Source organism: Toxotes jaculatrix, chromosome 17, assembly GCF_017976425.1.
Source record: "Toxotes jaculatrix isolate fToxJac2 chromosome 17, fToxJac2.pri, whole genome shotgun sequence".
NCBI classification, from domain to species: domain Eukaryota; kingdom Metazoa; phylum Chordata; class Actinopteri; family Toxotidae; genus Toxotes; species Toxotes jaculatrix.
The window spans coordinates 3319660-3340547 of NC_054410.1; the positions used below are offsets into that span (position 1 = coordinate 3319660).

The following is a 20888-nucleotide window of genomic DNA, read 5'->3' on the forward strand; positions in this document are numbered from 1 at the left end:
AATTTCATATATCCTACTGCAACATTCGACTCAGAGGTGAATATATGGGATATCTTGTATGTAACCATAGCGATGTCACATGGTGAGAGACAGAGAAACAGTCGGCGAGTAATACAACTTCTACAATACACACTGCAGGACGTTTGGGGAGTGAGATGAAGGGAAATGCTGCAGTGTAGAGACGGAGAGTGCGACTCAGAGAGCTCATATTTCCACAACAGAAGCTCCGGTCATGTATACCTATACATAGGATGGGTAATCCCGATCACGAAACACACTCTGAAAGCTATAAGCTCCAGGGGGACTTTAGAGTTTCCACACCACCACAGCTCAGTCCCTCCCTCTATCACTTGTCCTTTAGATGACTCAGCCATCAGACGAGCACCTTCATAAGCTCGTTCGATCAGTTCAGCTTGTGAAAGTCTGTCACTCCTTTTGGGTTTTTTTTTCTTCTTTTGACACTTTAGTATTTCCACTGTACTATAAACAGTCAGGTAGTGTTGACTACAAAGGGTGAGCTGGTCATCGAAAGACAGTTACCTGTAACTGTGAAACCTTGTTTATGAATAAGCAAATTAAAGGAGCTAATTCCTTTCATGAGTTTCATAATATCAGCTATTAGTATTCGTCAAAATGATTTAAAAGGTGAGATCAAAGTACAATGGCTGTTTTGTTCTGCATGTGCTGGTTTTGACTCCATTCATGATATAAAATATGTACTGGAGCTGCATTCAGGGATAAATGGTGAGCATACTGATGATGGCCGAGCCCTTCGCGCGGTAAAGGCAGTGGGAAATGCCTTGAAATGTGAATTTTAATCAGCCAATCTCACACCTTCAGTTCATCATTCAGTTAATCATCTCTTTATCTGGGTAAATGTTAGGCTATTATTATTAACAAACACAATCAAGTAAATTCAATAAATTATCAGGAGTGAGTGAAATCAGTTTGTCACTTGATGGCTCTTATTCCTCAACATGCTTTGTTACTTTATAATAAATTCAACCTTCGTTTGTTTGCACAAATTATTAAATTATACTTGCAAATCAATGAAAGAAAAGGTAAAACTCAACCAAAACGAGGAGGCAGGCTGTTTCATGTGGACTTAAATTAATCGAAATGATGGCATTAGCTCTATTCCATGTGGAAGTGATGACATCTTGTGCCCTCTGGTGAAAAAGTCATGCTTCAAAATGAATATTCCCGTCTGCTGTGGGAGGAGGTGGCTGTATCCAGGCTCTGCAGTAACTGCATATCTCCAATAAAAACATGAGTAAACCGAGTTTATGTGGGTTTACCCCCCACTGTTCTTGCTCATGGGTGCAACCACCTACAGCTGGTTGTTTTTCTCAGAAAAAACACGCTCTGATTAAAACTGTTTTCCAGAGGAAAGGAAATGCATGTTTCCTTGTTAACAGCTGTGTATGTGTGAGTGGATTCTGCAGGTTCTACACCACCATGACATTTGCTCCTCCATGGATACAAGACCATGAACACTTGTACACCATGTACACAGCAAGAGGAGGCCTGCCAATCCCCAAGTTTGCATCTGTTAAACTTTTTCTGCAGTTTGGGTAAGTATGTTGTGGAGGTACACGAGGGACTAAAACCAGTGCGGAGGTTTTTTTTTGTCGTCTGTATCCAAGCAAACACTTGTTTCTGAGATAAATACTTTGAGATACAACTTCAGGCAGAAAACATGCATTTGTACAAAGTCTGTTTTTCACAATGGAGGGAAGGAAGCTCATAACTCACTTTACAAATGAGGCCCAGTGCAAACTTTCCATTCATGTGACAAAAAGAAAAGCACCACAACTGCAGTTCTGGCCCAGCAGTGAATATTATGCACAATGGCAGATGTCCTGCTAGTCTGAAGTGAATACAGAACGTGTGAGGCGGCTGCAGGGTGCAAATGAGAAGCCATTTCATTGCCAGTGTCACATCATTACTCTTCTTGGCAGCCTTCGTGATTTCTTTTTGTGTTTTAATGTCTGTGATATTTAGAGCATGTGTGAAGGTCTAACACCACGGGTGTGTATCTGCCTCTATGGGTGGTCTCTCTCTGTGTTTACATACCTGCATGTGTGTACTCCACATATCACACATGCACGCGTGTTTACTTGCTGGTATGAACTTTCCACCTGCAGTGTTCAAACAGGATCATGTGTGACCAAACATCTGTGGCATGAAATAAGCAATAAAATGGCTGTGCTGTGCACCTGCATGAATATGATTGGATATTACTCTTCAGCTGGCAGTGGTGAAGGATGAGGCAGTGATTATGAAGAATGAATGAAGGAGCTGATGCCTGATGAGCAGGTATTGATTATTCAGCGGCCAGTAGCCTCAATAACCCAGAATGCAATGGTTTTAAAAGTGTAACTTTCACTTCTTCTCAACTGGAGACACTTGCTCTGTTGTCAATAATAACGTTATTGTTATCATTGTCGTTCTCGCTAACTACTCACGCAGCAAACATCTGGATGCAACAAGTCCAGGCTAGTTTACCGGGGGCTGTTAAACTGTTGTGGGGGGGGAAAGCAGTAAAGCACTCACCAAAGTGGTGGAAGAAGAGTCGGGTTGAGAAAAAGCGGATGCAAGAAAAGAAAAATTACATTTTGTCAGAAAGTAATTTCTAGAATCCCCTGAAAATCACAGATGATTTGTAACAGCGCAAGTGTGTCTGAGGGGTAATGTTACGGTAAGTACACGGTGATTAAGGGCACCTTGGCAGCCCTTAAGGGGAAGGTAAAGAGTTCCTAATTTACACTCCCCCATCCAGAGTTTCCCACGGAGTCAAACCGGCAAACTTATAACAAAAATCCTTGCTTTCGTAACCTGTTAAGCTGCTGCTGCTCTATCCATTGGATGAATTCCATTTTTGAAGCCGACCCATTTGTTTCTTTCCCCTTGAAGGCCGACACAGGGTATTATGGGAAGTGAAAAACACTGTGCAGAATGACACAGGGCTCCAATTAAGGTCTTTACATCGAATTGAGCGAGAAATCAATTATGTGAAAGTAGAACTTATTGCTAACTAGCCTGCTCACTGCTGGAAATGCATGTGAGAGCTGAACAGTGGGAAGATGCCTTTTTAAGTGTCAGAAAGGCTTATAGCTCATAGCGGGATCAAACCTTATGTGGTTTTAAGCAAGCAGCTGTGTGGGGGGAATGAAGAAAGATGTAAAAGATCAAATGGTGCGGCAGTAAATATGAGAGAAGGTGAAGATTAACGCCCAGAGGCCTTATTGTCGTTATGTTTGATGATGCTGACAGACATAATAGAGTTTTACAAATGTTTAAAAAGCCTCTGTGGGACCACGGCGGCTGTGAAGACAAGAAATAATGGAGAGGGGAAGAGGGGAAAAAAGGGGGTTGGGGCGTTTAAGCAGTACAGTGTTGCTGTAGTCTGCCAGGGACAGGAAACAGAAACGGTTCAGTCCCCTAATCTGAGATTTCCGGATGCCTCAGCTCAGCTTCATTCTCTGCTCCGAGATCTTTCTGCCTCCCCGAGTTTCGACAAGAGGGGGGGGGGGGGTACAAAACCCAGGAGTGGAATGCTGAAGTGAGGAGGTGAGAAGGTGAGGATGACGTCCCTCCTTCACTCAGAACTGAGATCTCACCTTGAAAAGGCATCAGCCTCCTTGATCAATCTTTCACCGCTCCCCCCCCCCTCCCCCACACACACACACACTCTCAGACTCCATCGCTCTTTGGCATTATAGACCTGGAGAAATGCCTGCTGCACTGAATCACTCAGATGCTGTGTTTACAGACCCGCCTGCCATTTCGCTATCTGCTGCTCTCTGTAATAGCATAGCAACAGATACCTCAACGCTGCTGCAACAATCCCAAGAAAACCCATAAAAGCAAACACGGAACAGCATGCATACAATGCACAGCTTTCTGTGTGTACATATATTTATATATTCTGAATACATATGGCTAGAGTCTAAAAACAAAGCTCATAAAGTATTCATTTTAAGTTAGAGCGAGTCAGTGAGTGGCTCAGTGCTGCTGACAGCAACTTTAATAGGATCTGTTGTTCGAAATAAGTTAATTAATCTTGTCTACTCTCTCTGAGCTCCCTCTTTCCTCATCTCACTGTTGCTCTGTCTCTTGGTCACCCCTCTGCGTCACCTTTTAATCCCTCTCAGTCAACTTTCTAATTTCATCCCTTCTTCTCCGATGCTGAACTCGACCCCCCAAGTTTCCATTCCTCTCTGTTTCTGTCGCTGCATTTCTCAGAGACCGGAGCATAAAGAGTGAGGGCCAGCAGCGATATTTCTCACTGGGCCCTGAGACGAGAAGCACAACGTGGTGCTTGTACATCTTCACACTTTTTGTTTTTTACTGCATACTTAAGAGTTGCCCACACAAAATACTTGGGGTTTTGAAACAGTCCAGCTCCTGCAGCCGTGTCACTTGACTTGAATGAATGGACTTTTTTGCACCAGACCAGGTGTAGATGAGCGGTGTGCTTTCCGTTTGTGAGACCATTTGGAGACAAGGGAATAAACAGAGGCAGCTGCCGACGTGTTCGCAAACACCGCTCGCTGTTAATGAAAGTCACTAAACAAAGAGACAGACAAAACTGTGCCAGCTACAGGTAACATCTATTTGATGAAGTGTGCAGTGGGCAGAGGCAAACAAATTACACACAAGCTGTCATAAAGAAACATGTAGATGTGTTTATCAAAGAGAAAGCAAATGAAAGAAGCTTAATAAAAGAAGATAATTAATAAATATAAGCAACATGCTAATACCTCTGAGGAATGAAAATGCTTTTCCTAATTTTTCAAGGTACATTAAACATCAAGTCATATGTACAGAGCATGCTTAACATGTACTGGCCTTACACTCCTATCAAATTGGAATCCTCCATTAGCAATTAATGGTGTTGATCTTGTAAAGATTTCCCAGCGGGGGAGATACATCTTCATCTCCTCGGGTAGACTGTTTGTTTATTTATTTATTTCAGTGTTTTGTCTGGTAAACATCACCAACAAAACTTATTCCATGAGGGGTAATTACAGCAACTGCCGGAAACAAATCAGCATAGCCAGCAGTGAAATGTACCGATTTAACAAACCAGGATATTAAAGCCAGCAGACCTGGAAGCAATAAAGTGACACTAGAGGACAGAGGGAGATTACAGGGCTGAGGAACGGTACCAGTTCATTGCTTTTACTGAGCTATGTAGACATAGAACATTACATTGGGGTCATTACACAAAATGATTCAGATACAATCCAATATTGTCGATTGAAGAGACTGAGCATCTGTCTCCATGTGGAAGTCAGCTTTTAAAATTCACAGGTTTGACTCAAACAAATGCTTATTTGTTGATGTATTTTGGGTCGACAGCAGCTTCTGCGAACAGCGTCCGTATTTAATGTATCCATGTTTTGAGGTAGACGTTGGGCTTTCAGCCACTTGTCGGACAGCTGTGTAAAGCCCTGGTTCGCTAATACCTCTCCACCTTTGCACAGGTTTATGGCCACGGATCAGCGGGCTTAGTAACAAGGCTGACAGAGGCCTCTAACAAGTCAGGAGACAGGCAAACAGATGAACCTGGCAGCTCCTGTCTCTGAAGAGAGTGGCGGGGGAGGGGGGGTTAGGGATAAATGGGAATCATCCAGTCAAGCGTAGCTGAACATGCTAGCCCATCTCAATGGGCCCTAATGACTGGGTTGGGAATCAGTGTGACATGACTCTGGTCAGAGGATTTAACAGGCGAGGAGGAGAAATTTCATCAGCCCTGTTCAGGATATGTGGCAGTGGGGCGGAGGAACACTGAGCTGGATCATCGCGATGACCGATTCAAAATTCAATAACAGCGCCAAAGTAAAGTAGAACTACATCAGACAAAAATAGCAAAGACAGTTCGTCTACATAAATTTGGGAATTTTGCTATCACCGACTGGCAGAACATTTCACTGATAGAGAGTCGATGAAAGTGTTTCCATTTGCTGTTGAAAAACACCCAGCGTCAAGCAGCTGTTTCCTGCCGTCTGTCAAAATTAGTTTCTCCTAAAAAATTAGTTTCCCCTGGCGGAAAGCCTCTGCCTCGATTTGATTCCTGGCCAGAAAATAACATAATTTCAGTTTTGTGTGGGCTGTTTTCATCACTAAACCATTTCACGCAGTAAACTGAGCAGTTAACATGAGCAGAGACGTCCACCATGGTGCCATGGACAGAAAACAGGAGGAGAAGGACTGAATCTGTTCAGGGACTATGCTGCCCCCCTGATTGGACACTTCACTGTAGCTCAACAATGAGATAACATATACAGCACTACAAATATTACAAATTATCGCTTTCAAATGAGACACAAAAACACACTGGATGGCTGATCTCACAGTGATTGAAGAAAAAACTCTAATCACGAGATGCAAATATCATCAAACTGTGAATAGCAGGAGGATGGATTTATCATTTAGCTAATCAAGAGGGCCAGCGGAGAAGTGTAACAGTCAAGATGTGTGTTCACATATCACCATATGCTTTCTTCCCTCCACAAATGTAAAACTCTTCCAGGGAGCCAAGGAAGGTTGTAAATATTCTCAGCATAGTCGTGTTGATTAGCCTCCATCTTTTTTTTTTTTTTTTTGTGTGTGTATGTGTGTCAAAGTGTTGCATAATTCACAGTTTAACAGCCAACTTTGCAAATTGATAGCCAAAGAAATTGAAGCAACATTATTGCTGTATGTGAATAAGTAATAATAAAAAGGGGACCGGAGGGGTGACAGCGGCCACAGACGCCAAGGATCTCATTCATCCTGACCGTCACGACAAGCTGCACTACAGCCTCAATAAAACCTTCGCCGCGCCTCACCATCTATCACGGCTCTGGCCCTGGCAGATTCTTGGCTCGCTGTCTGAGGCCAGCCTTTTGGTCTAATAATGCGTTTTGGGCTCTTAACCCCCCTCCGCTTAGTAGTGTGGTACAACACAGCTCCCCAAGTGCTGGAGTACTTGTGCACTGTGTAAGACATTAAATGATATTGATGGCAGCTGAAACCTCATGAACCCCATGAAGGCTGGGGTACACCGAGGAGCATTCTTCTGTGGCTCCACGGCTTTCTTCCAATCTAGTGGCTATCAAGATTGGACGGCGTCTTGTTCTGCGCTGTGAACACGTAACCCTGGGTTTGTTCAGGTTGCTGATCAGACAAGAGGTCACACCAGCTGACAGGGGAGGACGGTCTTTCACTTTATCTGCTGCCCTGTCGGATGAGGCGATCATAGCCAATCTGGTGCTCTGCCATCCCAGCTCTAACTTCACTTCCTCTCTTGTCTTTTAGGGAGACCCTGTCCATTACCTTACTCAGACACCATTGAGTACTATCTAAGTAAGTCAAGTGGCTTTGACCTCAGAGCCTATCTACTCATAATCCCTCATCTACACGAGAGCAGCACTATTAAGGAGCAGCAAAAAAAAAAAAAAACCCTCAAAAAAGTGCCAGAGCTTTGATGGTGTTTGAAGGGCAAAGAAAACCCCAAAAGCTGCGTTACACGAAGCTACTTGAAAAATTTAATACCTGACCATCTGGGGGATAGACGATGCTGAGGATTATCAAATAACTCTGAATATCTGCGAAAGGTCACCGGCGTGATGGCGCGTGACCTTAGATTACTGGGTCACACTTCAGTAACAGGGCCTGAAGCCATGAAGGGCGAGGATCCAGGATCACATGGAACGGGGGAAGGGTGATGGACGGAGTTAAAAGCAGCTAATTAAACATAAAGATGAGACCTGCAGTGACAGAGGGGACGAAGGCAAGCCAGTAGTCGTCTGGAAAAGACTTCTAATATTTTCACTCACTCTTTCTACGTTGTTTTTTTTTCCCCTCTCCTCTCTTCTATCTCTCAGTTCCTTTTCCCCTCACTCTGTCGTTTGATCTCACCATGGCCCAAAGTCACTAGGCAGACGGGTTTTATATCTTATATTCACTGTTCCACATGAGGGAGCATGTCTTAAAAAAAAAAAAAAAAAAAAGAGTCTTCTCAAAATAAATGAGGCTCTCTGAAGGCAAACGCACACGAAGACGGGGGCCATGCAGACACTGGCTATCTCAACAGCCATCAGTAATTCGATTTGAAGAAAATATCTAAGTGTGTATATGTGCGCGTGCATTTGTGGTTTAAGGTGACGGCGTGTAGCTCTGCTCTATCTTTCTCTTACTTCTGTTCCAAAGGCCCAATCGGATTAAGACAGGTGTAGGTGTTGACTGTCCTCCTCCACACCAGTATTTTCTTTTGTTGCTTCTCCCTTTTGTCATCTCCATGTTGCTTACAAGTATTACCAAAAAAGAAAAGCGCCTGGTTGGCAGACTGTAATACCACCATGATCTGTAATGGATAACACCAGGGGAAAATATTTTCAATTTTCAAGAGATGAAAATCACTTTAGCAGTGGGTGCCAGTGTTAATTGGTTGGAGAAGCTGCTACAGTACAAAGGGCTGCGCGCATGTTATCGATATTTTTGAGAAAACCCTTGGAGCAATGAGTGCTGTGTAGTTTCAAGTGGCCAGTTTCTAAATGAACCTGCTGTCCTACTCAACGAGCATATAAAGAAAAATCAATATCTCAGTTAACTGTCTATTGTTCCAAATAAGAGGCACCGAAAGGGCTGTAGTCAATATATTACCACTGCCATCATCTTTAAAACACAGGCTTTGACTGTGATTGACTGGCACAAAAACATACACCCACTACCTAATTGGAATTTGCTCAGAGGAAGACAAAGAGAGGCGGCTCTCTTTGTCACTGACAGGATGCCGTGATGCCTGGGGAAATTGAATTCACATCGAGAGGGATTTAATTAGACCACTTTGTACCTTTCATTGCTGCTGAATCCTATTTACATTCATTCTTGTGTTACTAAGCTTCCTTACCTAAGTTATATTGGCTCAACTAATCTTCAGGTCTCAGTCTTTAAATTAAAAAAAAGGAAAAAAATGAGCATGCAATGTGTTCAGAGCAATAAGATCAGGGATTCATCTGTATTTAATGGCTCGGGTTTGGCAGAAGAGTTTTATTTAATCCTTCACAACATGTATCATGTAGAAAGTAGCAGGCTGGATGACCACAAGGTTGGCACAGAAACCAATGCAAGAAAGTTCAAATCCCATGACATCTAATATGTCCAGTCCTGTAATCGTAAGAAAGACACTGTAACACAAATCTGTGATCCCACGGGCGAAATGCGAACATGTACCCGATGAAAAGGGAAAGAAAAGCAGCTAATTCCTTATTACATTGTGTGCAGCATGTCAATCACGACACTGAAATCCCCTTTGAAATAAATCTATAGAAAAAAAAAAACTGTATTTAGATGTGGTGGAACAAAAAGACCTTGAAGGCAGGATTTATCAGCTTAGCTAAAGGGAGATGATCCACTGAGTGGAGATAGGAAGGGGTCGCCCCCTGTCTTATTCTCAGCTTAACTGGAGACCCGCAAAAAAGCTGCATATGATATTCACATGGAATCCATCTCAGTGCCTGTAGGACACAAATGTGCTTTAAAAAGAGCGGTTTGACTTGATTAAACCAACATTAAACCAACTCTCCCTTACTGCTAGCATCTATATCATGTTTCTACGTTGGCAGTCTCCCTCAAGCTACAACGTGCAGCTTTCCGGATCAAGGCTGGAAGTTTGTTGATAGTGCCGCCATCCTGCCACTCAGCTGTCAAGATTTGTGTCACTATTCCTGTCACTGATCTTGATAAGTCAGCTAATATCTTTGTAGTTTGAAAGTTAAAGAGGAAATAAATCATCAACAAGAGCGAAAAGACCTTCAATTTGATTTAAAGCTATCGATATGTTTATATATAAAAAAAAAATGGGTTAAATGATTACGTGTAGTGTGAACCCACAAACCCACAAAGGATTATCCAATCTTCTGCATAACTGCAGAGTAGTGCCTACTCTGTAACTACCCAGCACTAAACGTCATCTACGCTTATCATTGTTTTTGTGGCCATTTTTCTGTCACTATGTTTCATGGATACAGAAAGGTAGCTAGCTAGCTAGCTGTGTAGGAAGTTTACATGTGCATTCTTAATCCTGCCGACAAAACCCGGATTAGTCAACTGTTTCTTCAACCAGCAGAAAAAGCTACTGTTTAGTGAATCCAAACAACAAATGAGTAAATGAATAGCAGATGTGGGTGATCACTCAGAGGTCTGGAACGAAGCTACCATGGTTACTGTTGCCAAAGTCTTTCTGTACGTGGTGATCACAACCTACCACTACTCTACTGTCCAAAGACAATCAAAATGGGCGACAGAAATGGTCGCAGATGCATTTTTCTCAATTGTAAATTTACATTTTAACAGTGTGACGTGATGGCTGAGATCAGACAAACTTTACTTAGAGTCAACAAGTGAACTAATTTAAACTGGTGAATGCTTGACCATATTTCCATTAGCAGCGTGGGCAACAGAATTTTAACTTTGCTAATTTCAACTTGGGGTCAGTGGTGACTTCTCTTCTGAAATCTCTGTGTACACAGGCTGCTTTTGTACTGATGATTCAACCAATCCAACCACCGGTCACCTAGCCATGTTTATTTCAGGACTTTTATATTAGGAACCACGGTTCCCCTGAAAGACTGTCACGATCATCCCTGAAAGGCTGATTTCAGCAGGGTGGTATGATTTGATTGTGCACACACGGGGTCACAGAAAACTACAAACTGATATTGTATAACATATGGTACTTGTATAATATGATTTTATGCAAAAACACTGCATAATACAGCTTAGTAGTTAAATCAGACTTTGTGTGATAAATATTCTGGGAAAAGAGACAAGACATAAACTGCCTTATCTTCGCTGCCAATAAACTGTTTTGCCTCTTGTATCTTTATGAAATCTTGAACATCTTCCAATTTTTGTTGTTCTTTTTCTGCCTGTTTTTACGTCTGCCTGGGTGATGACGTGAAGCATGTAAGACAAAAAGATATAATCAGTTGAGCGGGCCACGACAGACTACAGAGTAAAAACCATGTAAGAGTGTTGAGCCGAAAACTCTTTCATTAGCCCTCATAAATATTATCTGGCACATATCTGAGACAGGCTGGGTGGATCGCCTGCTGCGATTTGGCCCGTTCTGCACATCCCCATCCTCCTCCACCTCCCGTTGGCTTAGTCAGTTGACAGCCTGGCACTGAACCTGATTCCTGGGTCCCGATTTCACACTTTTCCTCTATTTCTGTCTCAATAGACTGAGCGGAACGCCACCGCAGAAACTGCAGCTCTGATTAGAAACCAATTAGCTCCCCAGATCCCGGGGCCCCTGCAGAAGAGGCTGCAGGATGTCATCTCGATTCAGCTCTTGCTCCGGACAGGGATCTCTGCTCCCCCTCTGCCTCCTGCTGGTCTGCTCTGATTTGCTGGGAGTTCTCGAGGAAAAGTAAGATGGAAAGTAGAGAAGCCACTTCTTTAATATGACCTGACCTAAATGTGAGATGTGGCAGGCAGAGATGGATGAGCTTTGGCACCAGTTTGCGTCTCTCATGTAATTAACAATTTAATATCTTTGTCTTTTCATTAAAATAAACAGACACTTTGAGAAAAGTTGCAGTTTATGAAACTAACTAAAAAAAAAAAATCTCAAAGAAATACCCTGCTGCTACAATAATAACCTGTGTGACGTACAGTAAAACAGATATTTTTAAAATGTTTTTAAAGGTGAGTCTGAGTCACCACAAAAATTGCTATCGGAAATTAGGTAGCAGCAGATTCAGCTGCTTGGTAATTTTCAAAACTTAGCAACTCTGGTAATAGGCTTTCCTTCATTCTCTTTTTCAGTCACATACTTAGACACTCTTGTCAAGCGCTAAAAAGAACTCCAATTTGGATTTGGGACCCCGTGTTTTTCTCTCTAATCTTACTAGATATTTTGGGCACAGTATTTTCTAACATAATATTGTATGATGCCGACTGACTCTGTCCACTCCATTTTTGTGTTTACGAAGTCAGGAGACATTTTGCACTCAGTTATTCCTCCATGGCACAAGTAACGTGAGCCAGCACAAAACTCTTGTAGGTTAAACTGGGCTTACTGGACAATTTTAAGGTGACTTGCTTTAGCGGTCACAGGGAGTCAATTTTGACACACTTAGTCCAGCAAACACAGAGCATATGTATCCCTTCTTTGTAGAAGTAAGCATCATTCACAACATCGTCATCGTCACTGTAGACCAGGGGTGTCAAACCTGTCCACAAAGGGCCGGTGTGGCTGCAGGTTTTTGTTCCAACCAATGAAGAGCACACAGTTTGACCAATCAACTGTCTGAAGACTGAGATCAGTTGATTAAATGAGTCAAGTCAGGTGTGCTGCTGCTTGGTTGGAACAAAAACCTGCAGCCACACCGGCCCTTTGTGGACAGGTTTGACACCCCTGCTGTAGACGATGTCAAAATGGCGACCACTGAGGTCCGTCTTCATCCTGGGGAAGAGGTAGTAGTTTGAGGGTGCCAAATCAGGTCAAATCAGGACAAGGACCTCTTTGAGACACGACCCCTTGAGACAGAGGTAGTGGATGATGGCACTAACACCAGTGTTGTCCATTTCTTCAGACAGTGCTGACTTGCAAATTTCAATTATCCGAAACAGAAATATCACAATTTATTAACTTCAAACTCTCTGCGCAATCACTCAACCAGTTGAACTGCACGTGCATCAAACAAGAACTGCATAACTCATCTCCTTCTGCCATGAACTTATCCATCACCCCTCGTGTAAAATAGTGACGTATGCAGATTTCTTGTTACCACAAAAATAGAAATTACATTCTGTTTACAATCAGGATGCAATATATAATAGAGGCCCAGCTACAAAGATACTTCTTGTAACATAGGTAAAACCCGAGAGTTTATCTCTTAGCAGCAGGACAGAGAAGTCTTTTAAGGATTATGGACATTTCTCCATAAGCATATTAAGTTTAGTTGAACAATCTTCTGGTTTACTCAAAGACTTTGTGACAAAAAAACGTGTTTTATATCTATGACTCAAAAACTAATCCTACACGCTTAAGTCTCAAAACTAAAAACGGCAACTATGTGCGAGGCACAAACTGGGGTTGGGATATGAGTGTGCAGCGATGGGACAGTGTGTGTGATTAATGCACAAGATCAAGTGAATGGAAGCAGAGGCCTTGTGATTATCTGAGAGAGATTTTTATGTCGCCTTCGTCTATGCCAGATGAGAATATGATTGTCACTTCCAGCACCAATCTCAGTAAAATGGTGGAGTAATAAGAGCCTTTATTGTACGGGTCTAGATAATGGTTTGCACCACCCGCAATGAGACAGTGAAAGTTCCTTATACTTAAACACGCACTGACAGATACACTTACAGGCTTTAAGTATTGTGAACACTTGATGAAGGGCCTTGAAGCCTTGCTAGCTTATTTCATTACCACTTGTCATTCTCTTTTCCAAGCCAACTCTATGCTACCTTCCCCCCCCCACTCACAAAACTTTTTCTTCTGATTAATTGCAGCCTTTTAGTCTTTCTCACAATCAGCCTGGACCATTTTGCTGCCTTTTCATTACAAAGTTAAACGTCTGGCTATGGAATACAGTGGCAGTAAATGCCATATCCTTTCAGCACAGCAAGGGCAGGGTAATTGTCTCTGTGGCATAATCGTCCCTCAACAAAAGCCAGTGGAAATGACAGGGTTTTAACATAATAAGGAGCACTGTCATCTTGGTTTCACCCCGCAAAATCCTCCCTGCCAGCATCAGTGCTGCAGTTTGATTCCCTCTGTTCCAGGGAATGTTTATCTCCATCTTAGGGCCTCCATTTTGCTCTTTTCTTCACTGCCGATAGCCTGTAATTGCCTCCATCTGCTCTTTATACATACAGTATTACTTGTCCTGGTAGAGATAACAGTGCAGTGAGAAAACCAGTGAGACAGCAAAGAACAGCCAGCTATAAATGTCAACTAGTCACCAATGAAACACGCCTGCAGCTATCCAACTTTATGTCTCAACTATTTTGTTGAGTCATAATGACAGTTAGAAAGACATTGTTCCCTAAAAGTTGACTGTTTTTTTTTTTTTTTTGCCAAGACATTATCTGAGCCAGGAGACAGTTGACAAATTAAATCAATAAATCAATCACACAAGATGGATTGGGTGTCAAAAATGATATCTGCCAGTGTGAAGATCAGAGACGCAGATTGGGACGAGCCATCTCTACCATCTCTACTTCAGGGATATAAAGCAACAGGTGTTCTGCATAAACAACAATCAGGAAAGTGCAAATGAAATTCGAAGGGGCAGCACAGTAAAATTGCGGCTCCAAAATGAGCCGACGCACAAGGGATCTAAAGAGCAGCTCAGCTCTGGTGAGACGTTCTACAGAGGATACGTATCTCCTCTCTGTTAGATGCCCAAAGACAGCTCCAGCCTCATGGAAAAATAAATCCCCTCTCTCGCTGTCACACACGGCTTATTCGCATTCACATCCACATCCACATCGTCCTCTTCCCACTATGTTTGCTCCTGTAATTCCCCGACAATATTCTTTTGCTTCTCTCTGTCAGTGGAACTTGAAGGCACAGAGAAGTATCCACTATAAGAGAAATCAAGAAACTGCGCACCGTTGCACCAGCTATGGGGACCCGGTGAGGGAGAGGGGTGGGTATGAATTATACATGTGTCAGGGGGTGGGGTGGCAATGAGGGGGTGGGCTTCATATTTGTCAGAATAAATGCATAAAGCGCATACTTGCAAAAACCCATAATATTATCTGTCAAAATTCAAGGTTACCAAACATGCAAGGAGCAAATTATTCATACAAAGCATAGTGATGAGGTTGAATAACTGCAGAGAGCAACAGAAGGAGTTTGGTTTGGATACACTGGAGGCCACTGTGTGTGTGTGTCTCTGTGTGCGTGTGAATGAGAGAGAGTTTGTGTGCAAGGTTGTTAATTAGGAAGCTATTTGTGTGGTGTGAAATGTTCATCTTATGATCTGTAGAATGTCTTTCACTGTCCCTCTGCCCTGTAATACCTGTCCTGTGAAACACTCAAAAACTATGTACATTTACAGCACTTTAAAGAGACATTAATTAATGCTCTTAACACTGATTCAAATGACTACGTGGGTTTGCAGTGACAGATATAAAACCCACACAAAAAAAACTTTTCACGCCACTCTGCTGCTTTTTTTTCTGTTGAACTTTATAGCCTCTTTTAGCTCATTATTTTTGTTCTGTGACACATTTACAGTACGGTCTCCAAGGAACCCCATTTCCTGCAGCAGGAGGCTGTTTTTAGCATGTAAGCACTGATAAAACCCACTGTATCTACAGCTACCTGCCCAGTGCCAAACAGAAGACAAGACAAATTTAGCAACTACTTGACAATAACATAAAGAAGATGAAGTATTTAGCAGCTACGAGACACATATTTTAGCAGATGATAAAAGGAAAGTGAATACTAGATTACATGCCTTCATTTGTATCTGCTGGGTGTCTACGTGGGCAGTTTTTGCTATTATGTTAACCATAATTACTTTATCTGGTAATCATGTGTTGTTGTTTTTTAATTCCCAAATACTGATATTAATATATGCCCTAAAAATGTGTTATCAGTCAGACCGTATCTTATAATAACATGAACAAAGAAAGTGTATTTAACCTGGATCAGTCACATCATGGCCACCACCCAATAAGCCAAAAAAGGTCAGTACTGGCTTGAGGATCCGGGTGGATCTGGACCATCAACAGTGTCAGTCCCCAAGAATCAAAGCTTTGATTCTCAAAGTCCAGACTCACCATCTGGCCTTGACATTCAGAGGAGGCAGACAGACCAGTTCCCTCAATTCATCAGAATGCAACTGAACTACAAGTTACAGTTTGGGGACTTTTTCTCAAATGAGAAATCCTTAATTGCTATCGGTCTTCACAACTCCAGTTAAAGCTCCCAACTAAATGAAACAAAGTCATGCAGATGTCAAAAGGTACGGTGGAGAGAAAATGTACAAGGTGGAGAAAAATGTGGATCAACCAAGATAGAAATCACACAGCTACACAAAAAACAAAACCCAGGAATTCAGTGAACACTAAACTTCTATTGATATCAGTGTTACGAGGATCTGAGGCTTTGCTTTTCCTCTAAGGATGAGACCATTCTACTGCAGAGAATAATAACGCCAAGTGTGCAAGGACTCATTTATAAATATATTCAATTGGACCGGAAAGTTACTCAGTAAATAATTACATAGTGAGGAATGATAATCAGCAGTCGGCTTACTCCCAGTGCTGTTGTCTCAACACTGTAATTACTTTTGGGTAACTTTGCTCTATAGTCCTCAGAATATGAAATCATAATGACTGTTATGTTCCAGTCAGTGATTTGAGAAGCTTTACTGACATTATCAACAACTAATGGGTGATTAGCTACACTACAAAATGATTGATGGTGTAAAAACAGTTGAATGATGACAATACCATCAGTTATTTAGTCATTTCAACGTTTTGAAGTAATAATCAAGACATTTGAATCACATTTTGACCTTTGCTTTGACAAAGCTTTTTAACATCATTGTCATGACACTGATTGTGGAAAATTTAATTACATCCAATTATTTTATCTTGAAAATGAGATGTTTCCTCTTCAAACATTTTCCCTCACAATTCAACAAATAATTGTGTAATTTGATTATTGTGTTTCCCACTGAATGTAACAGATGACAGATACTATTTCCAAACAGATTTCACATAATCAGCTGTTTGCCAAAAACAGCCAGATCTAAAATGGGCAGTTTATGCCCTTTTCAGTACATTAGGCCTTTATAAGACGTGATCCGAGGCTCCCCACCACGATGAATCTAAAACCCACAGCTGCACTGGTTTGCCTCCGCGCAGGGCCCCTGCAGCTTAACGCATCCTCGAATCGTTCACACCTTCCCGCCTGCTACAGCTGCGAGGAACCAATCATCGCAAACTCACGCCACTCATGCCAAAAATATACATACCACCCTCAAGTAGTCAGCCCTTTATGGTCATAATCATTACTTCTCACCAGCTAATTAACACTGTTCTCCATATGTAAAACAGTAAAAACCCTCTGCCGTGTCGCAAATAGCGAGGCAGGGTGTGTTCACTTGCTGCCTACCACTTAGAAAATAATATGCGAATAAACCTGGTCAACTAATTACAGTAATGATTGCAAAATGTTCCGAGTGGTGCGGGCAGATAATCACTGAAGCATCACAAGACTGAGCAGTAAATATGCTCATTTAAATCTGAAGTAAATACAGGCTTGTTTTTTCCTTCTTTTTTTAAAAATTTTTTTTTTAAATTGCACGAGCTCACCCCCGCAAGTTAACAAAATACAAAAACACAGCATGCTAATCCTGCATACGTCCACATTACACACCACGCTTCACCAGAAAGAGACACTCATTAGATTGGACAGATATTATTGTGGCTCTGGACACCACAGGCATTTTTAAACGCCTCGTTTGGCCTGGAAAGTTGTAGAGGAGCATGTTTTTAATTGCAACAGGAGCTCGGGAAGGAGAGCTGCATGCAGAAACAAGCGCACACAACAGCCAGTATTTCCTCTTTAAGTCATAAGGAGAGTGGGCCATCGAGTGATGGTCCTTATAAGTGTATAGCTAAGCCAGTCCACACACACCTAGGAGTGAATGCTGCTTGGTCGGCGTGCTCAAGGACACTTTGGGACATGCTGAAGGAAAGGTGAAGGAACTGATGCTGCTTTCAAGTGCTCCATGAAAGCTCCTGCTTCAGAGATGTAAATATGATCTTTCACACATTCGAGTGCTCTTAGTTGGACGTAATAACAAAATGCAACCCATTAAACAAAGTTGCTTCTTTTTCTTTTTTCTCTCTATCTATACTAAAAGCCTGATACGTACATACAGTAGTAAATTATATCAGTCTTACGTGAGCTGACTTATCATACATGCCCTCCTGCACCTTATCATCTCAGCAACTCAGATTACGAACCAAATTCCAAACCTCCCGTTTGTATTTCCCACTTTTTCCCACAAATCTCTCAACTCGCGAACATTTCTACCACCACTTTAAGACTCTCTGGCTCCTCCCTCTTATACCCCCCCCCCCCCCTCCACCTTGGATTCAAACCGACCACCGTCTCTTGCCCTCTCTGACCTTCAGGGTAAAGCTGCTACAGTCCCTTTGATCTCCGCCACCTTCTCTCTGCCTCCCTGTGTGGCTGATGGACGGGATCATGAGGCCCAGGGTGAGACTCTCTGCTGCTTTGACACATCTTTCTGACAAGGTGAGAATATCTGCAGAGAAAAAGACTAGGACTGTGTGACTGCCCCCCTCCCCCATCACATCCTCCCTCCACGTACCCATCCAGCTCATGTCCTGAGTGACAGCACAGCTCTGTGATATGTCTTACATATGATGTGAAAATAAGGGAAGACGGGGGACATATTATACATATGCTGTGGGGGAATTGTGGCGGACAGGAGTGATGCAATTGTGTGTGTGTTCAGGGTTCGAGGTGGTGGAACGTCTTGTCTTGGAGCTCCAGAGTTTCCAGCGCGCTCCCAGCATGTGAGGCTGCTTTCAGTGCGCCTCGTGAGTGGCTGAAATCACAGCTGCAGCAAAGGGAAATGGAGTCTGAGATGTAGAGCTGTCATCATGGAGCCTATAAATCTCACAAATACAAATCCCTCCGTCCGTACGTCCTGTTTCCTGACCGCGTTCACTCTGCAGGAACATTTTTTTTTTCCCCACCGTGGTGCAGCAGAATCAGAAAAAGTCAGAGTTTATACCAGAGATGATTTTTGAAATCAAACCAGCAGAAGAGAGCACTGACATTAGACAAGACTTGCACCAGCTGGTGGCACAATGAGAAGTGTACAGGTAACATGATTAATAGTTTTGGGTAGAGAAAAATGTGTGTGTGTGTGTGTGTGTGTGTGTGTGTGTGTGTGTGTGTGTGTGTGTGTGTGTGTGTGTGTGCTGGTGGTCACTGCTCATGAATTCAGAATCAGAAGCCTTTATTGTCATTGTACCAGAATACAACGAAATTATAATTCAGTGTTTGATGTGATTCCGTACTCGGCTTTGATTGGTCAGTGTTATGCTTCTTACAGAGACACATTAACAAATGCGCGCATTCTCACACACACACACACACACGCGCAAACGCACACACCGGCTGCCGCTCCGCTCCGCTCCGCCCCCAACATACACATACAGACAACACAATTCACCTGCAAAGGCAGGTGCACAAGAGCGCACGCTCAACCACACAGGCTGGTGCACGCGCGCGCACAAACACTTTGACACACACTTGTCTGCATTGGCATTTTCGCAATCAAACTGGAGACCGACAGCGGCGGCGGCAGCTTTGGTGGCAAAAATTCATGCTTTATCTGTCCGCTGCGTGTGTGCACAGGGCTGCTGCCTCCAGGGTAACACACAAAAAAACGCTGTACGCGGCAGAGAAACGACATGCAAGCATCTCTTGAGTGGAGAAAATCCGGCCAGTCTGCCAGAGCAAAGTCCCGCTGCTTCATTACTGTCAGTCACGCGTCAGATAATATTTTGCGGTGATTCTGTGTGGTCTCACAGAAAGGAAAAAAAAAGAGAAAAGAAACCAGGATCTCTGCTCGGTCCGGGACCCTGTAATGGATCCGTTCCCATGTACACAACTGGCTGATCTTGCAGGAAAAGAAATACCTCATAATGCAACTTTACCAAAACAGCAAGCGAACAGAGACTCCTGAAAGATCAGTTCCACTAATGAGCACGAAGCACAGACAGAAAGCAGGTCGAATACGAGCTACAGGACCATCCGCAGCACAACGCATTCATTTTGTACAAGTTCAGCTACACTGAATTACAATCCAAGTGTTGTTCAACTTACCAATAAGAGCCAGCTGTAAGAAGTACAGTCCGAGGAAGTCCATTATGGAGTGCGACATTGATTCAAATGGATGCAATCCCGGGCGAGCGATGATGTGCGAGAATAAAAGCCCTCTGTTTGCTGAAACTGGCACCGAAAATTAAGACCGAAAGAATCGCAGCTATTTCTCAAGTGAGGACTGGCCACTTACGCTGACGCCGGAATCCACAGCATTGCATGAAAAAACAGGAGCGGAGCAGAACATCATTTTTTAACAGTCAAACTTTTGTCATGGAGGAAAAATGGGTAACAGCTGCGCCAAATCAAGCCAGTGGTTCCAATTCGGTGCAACACCGAGGGGAAATAAAAACAGTTCGCTCCTTAGGTGGAGTAAATCTTGCGCGTATTGAACATCCCTGGCCGTTTCATCCGTCCGTCCTGAGCGGCTGCTTCGCCTCCACCTGCGCACCGTCTGGAAACTGCGGATGAATCACAGGGGCGCGCTGCTTTGCGCACTCCGACCCGCGAGTCACACAGTCCGTGTGATCCCCTGCTCCCGGGCGGGTCGGCCGGAGATGCCCAGCCCAGCTCGTTTAAAAATCCAATCTTGGCAAAAGTTGAAATAGGACAAGTTAAATCGATAGCCTATTTCACACTGCCATAAAATGGAAACAATAAACCTGCGTAAAATGGTGCATGGTCTGTATGGGTGGGTAGACCATATCCACTTTTCTCTGAAAGTAGGTTATCCCCCCCCCTCCAAAAAAAGAGAAACTACCACAGTCAACTTGCGTGATTCTCATTGATTTGGAGGCAGTTGAGAAAATCTTTTAGGGGCCCTACAGCAGCCGCAGCACAGGAGGAGCAGACGGTAAAAACAGAGCCAGGCTGACTCACTGTGTCTGTGCCTCTTAATGGTAAAAATGAAGAGACCATCTTGCAGCCAGCATGGGCTGTTTGAGGCTACCTGCTGTCTAATGTGCTCATGCTGGTCTCCTTTCAAAACAGA

The 20888-nt window shown here is 43.1% G+C and overlaps 1 protein-coding gene across 1 annotated transcript in view; it reads right to left on the bottom strand.

Annotated features, from left to right (window-relative positions):
* The window catches only part of gfra4a (GDNF family receptor alpha 4a), a 108671-nt gene extending 88339 nt beyond the window's left edge, over window positions 1-20332 (bottom strand). Inside the window, exon 1 of the mRNA XM_041060717.1 lies at window positions 19901-20332. Within this exon, the coding sequence (XP_040916651.1) occupies window positions 19901-19958 (58 nt within the window). The 5' untranslated portion in view covers window positions 19959-20332. The remainder of the gene's footprint in view (window positions 1-19900) is intronic.
* Window positions 20333-20888: the final 556 nt, after the last annotated feature.